Source organism: Lucilia sericata, unplaced genomic scaffold (assembly GCF_015586225.1).
Source record: "Lucilia sericata isolate MDLA Ls3-8-SP2 unplaced genomic scaffold, ASM1558622v1 Contig000747F_arrow, whole genome shotgun sequence".
NCBI classification, from domain to species: domain Eukaryota; kingdom Metazoa; phylum Arthropoda; class Insecta; order Diptera; family Calliphoridae; genus Lucilia; species Lucilia sericata.
The window spans coordinates 233,976-237,681 of record NW_023994744.1 but is presented as its reverse complement, the minus strand read 5'-3'; the positions used below and the strand labels follow the sequence as shown (position 1 = coordinate 237,681).

Below are 3,706 nucleotides of genomic sequence, written 5' to 3'. Positions count from 1 at the left end.
AAACCAAATATGTGGATTTTCTTGAAGGGCCTAGAAATGCAGAAAATATAGTTAATTCCGTAAAATCTTACCTTAAAGATCCAGTAAGTTTTCTTCAGCAACAAGATCGTATATGTAGATACAAACCTTTAGTAATTACACCCGATTTTAATATGAACTTAGAAGATTTGCCTCAATATTTACTGGATAATTGTCATTACAATATGAACGTTTTTGACCGCAAAAAATCAATGAAAGACAATCACTATATAATAGCATTTATGGACTTTTCAGGTGGTAAATGTTCGCTCCGACATCTTAAATGGATTGATCAAATTTATCAAGTGGCCTCAAATCTGTCTAGTCATGGAAAATATTTTATAGCAGACTACCAAGATATAGATGTCATAAATCCGGAATGGAAACCCCAAGACTTCAAACAAAATAAAAAACCCACAATAATCGGTATAGATCGTAAGAAAAACAAATTTCTAATGAAGGATTTTAAAACTACTGCCTCCCTGTTTTACTTCGTCTATGATTTATACAGCGGAGATTTATATTTTACAGAACCTTGGCCTAATATCTACGATGGCAAGTTGGTTAAAACTTGTATAGCAGATAGTTTAAATTTATGTATTTCCTCCATTAAAAAGAATATATTTTTAGCAATTTATTATTCGAACACGGAAAGTTCTGAACAATTTTTACAGCTTTTGGAAGAGGTTGCCGGAGATGTGAAAATGTTTTCGTTAAAAATGATAAAAATTGATGCTCGTTTAAATTATATACCTTTGGAAATGGACGATAAAGAATATCCAATTTTATACTTTATACCGAAGAAACATAAAAATCGACGTATACGTTTAAGAAGTAACAACTTAAAGAAAGCAGGAATTGTGGATTTTATTACTGTGAATATACAGAAGGCGGAAACAGATAAATTAAAGAAATAAAATGAAAGATTAAAATAAATACATATGTCTTTTTAACTAGTAAAATGTTATCTAAAATGTCAAATTTTTAAAATTGTTCTTTAAACATAAGTTAGTTAGTTAGTGCCACTTAATATTTGATATTTTTCGCAGTGTATGAATTTCATAATAAAGCTTTATCTCCATATCAGTAAATCTGAACAATATAAACCCCTTTATTTAGGACTACACTTTTAGTTTACTAATAACCGTTAACTAAGTATTTGCGTTTCTCTCAGAACCTCGTAAGTCCAAAAAATAAAAAACATGGATCTATTTAGTGAAATTTTTCTGGATAGTGATAATGAATCCGAATACTTCAGTGATTCAGATTCAGATGTTTATTTTAAGAAACCTCTTACTGCTAGTTATCCTCAATACAACCAGCGTTCCCAGCCTCCATTAAAACCTATTGACTTTGAGGATTACATACGCGATAAATGTCAAAATAAAGTGAAAATATTAAATCGTTCAACATTTCGGCAGATTTCAAAACCTATTATAATATTTTTCAATCATTTTCGTGAAAAATGTGCCTATCACACTGAAAGTTTGGATAAACTCTATCAACTGGCTTTATATTATGGTGATCACATTGTATTTATAGCCGGCGATATGTTAGATATAGATATAATGCATTTAAAATTAAACTCTATATACGCTTTTTGGAATTTACTAAATCCCGAAAAAGAGACTGGCAGTATATTCGCCATAGATCAAGAGAAACGTGTACATCAGCTTTACAGGTCCGACGTAACTTTAGAAGAACTAACAAGGTTATGTGAAGAACTATTAAACGGTAGTCTATTTATATCGGAACCTATAACTGAACCAAATAACTCTAGTTTAGTTAAAATTTGTGTTCATGATAACTTCAAAGAATTGGTAACAAATTCACCGAAACATATTTTGCTAATAGTGAATTTAGGAGATTATCATATAAACCCACAAAGTCAACCCAATTATGAAACTGTAGCTCAACAATTAAAATCGTCTAATGTTGATGTTGTTTATATTAATTGTAATAAAAATGATTTACCTTTTGAGTTGGACAGGGGCTGCTATTCTGCCCTATTACTGATACCTCAAAATGATAAAACCAATTATATAGATTTTCTTAAAGGTCCCAAAACTACAGACAATATAGTAAACTGCGTAAAATCCTATTTAAAAGATCCTAAAACCTTTTTACGCCAACCAAATACAGAATTTTGTAAATATAAATATAAACCTTTAGAAATTACAACGGATTTTAATATGAATTTCGAGGATTTGCAACAATATTTACTGGATAATTGTCTTTACAATATGAAAGTATTTGAAAGAAAGACTTCACTGAAAATCAACAAATTTCTAATAATAGCATTTATGGACTTCTCATGTGGCAAATGTTTGGCACAACATCTAAAATGGATCGATCAAATTTATCAAGTAGCCTCAAATCTAAGTGGTTGTAGAGAATATTTTATAGCTGACTACCAAGATATAGATGTTATAAATCCGAAATGGAAACAACAAGATTTCATCAAAAATATTCAAAGTGAAAATATAACACCCACAGTAATTGGTGTGGATCTTAAGAAAAACAAATTTGTTTTGAAAGATTTTAAAACTATAGTCTCTCTTTTCTATTTCTGCTTTAGTTTATCCAGGGGGGAACTTTATTTCTCTGAACCTTGGCCCAGTAAATACGATGACAACTTGGCTAAAACTTGTATAGCAGATAATTTAAATTTATACATTTCCTCCATTGAAAAGAATTTATTATTGGCAATTTATTATTCGAATACGGAAAATAACGAAAAATTTGTACAGCTTTTGGAAGAAGTAGCCAGCGATGTGAAAAAATTTTCGTTGAAAGTGATAAAAATTGATGCTCGGTTAAATTATTACCTTTGGAAATAGCTGATACGATATATCCAATTTTATATTTTATACCACAGAAAAAAGAAAAAAACGCATACGTTTTTGCGGCGACTATTTCAATAAGGAAGAAATTGTGGATTTTATTGGTATGAACATACAGGAGGAAGAAAATGGTAATTAAGAGAATGAAATAAAAATTTAAAAATAAATACATGTTTTTTTAATTTTTTTGCAAAAATACAAAATTTCGAAAATTTTCTATTAAAAATACAAAATTTCGAAAATTTTCTATTAAAAATACAAAATTTCGAAAATTTTCTATTAAAAATACAAAATTTCGAAAATTTTCTATTAAAAATACAAAATTTCGAAAATTTTCTATTAAAAATACAAAATTTCGAAAATTTTCTATTAAAAATACAAAATTTCGAAAATTTTCTATTAAAAATACAAAATTTCGAAAATTTTCTATTAAAAATACAAAATTTCGAAAATTTCTATAAAAATACAAAATTTCGAAAATTTTCTATTAAAAATACAAAATTTCGAAAATTTTTCTATTAAAAATACAAAATTTCGAAAATTTTCTAAAAATACAAAATTTCGAAAATTTTCTATTAAAATACAAAATTTCGAAAATTTTCTATTAAAAATACAAAATTTCGAAAATTTTCTATTAAAAATACAAAATTTCGAAAATTTTTCATTAAAAATACAAAATTTCGAAATTTTTTCATTAAAAATACAAAATTTCGAAAATTTTTCATTAAAAATACAAAATTTCGAAAATTTTTCATTAAAAATACAAAATTTCGAAAATTTTTCATTAAAAATACAAAATTTCGAAAATTTTCTATTAAAAATACAGAATTTCGAAAATTTTCTAT

General features: G+C 26.7%; 1 protein-coding gene across 1 annotated transcript; it reads left to right on the top strand.

Annotated features, from left to right (window-relative positions):
• The first annotated feature begins 152 nt into the window (after positions 1–152).
• Positions 153–1,094, top strand: LOC119607781. Its single transcript, XM_037961888.1, has one exon. It carries the CDS (start codon positions 153–155, stop codon positions 933–935), a length of 783 nt encoding a protein of 260 aa, XP_037817816.1. The 3' UTR covers positions 936–1,094.
• The last annotated feature ends 2,612 nt before the right edge of the window (positions 1,095–3,706 follow it).

Bases quoted from the DNA above. Each gene is read 5' to 3' on its own strand.
- LOC119607781 (XM_037961888.1), top strand. From the start codon at position 153: ATGAACTTAGAAGATTTGCCTCAATATTTACTGGATAATTGTCATTAC.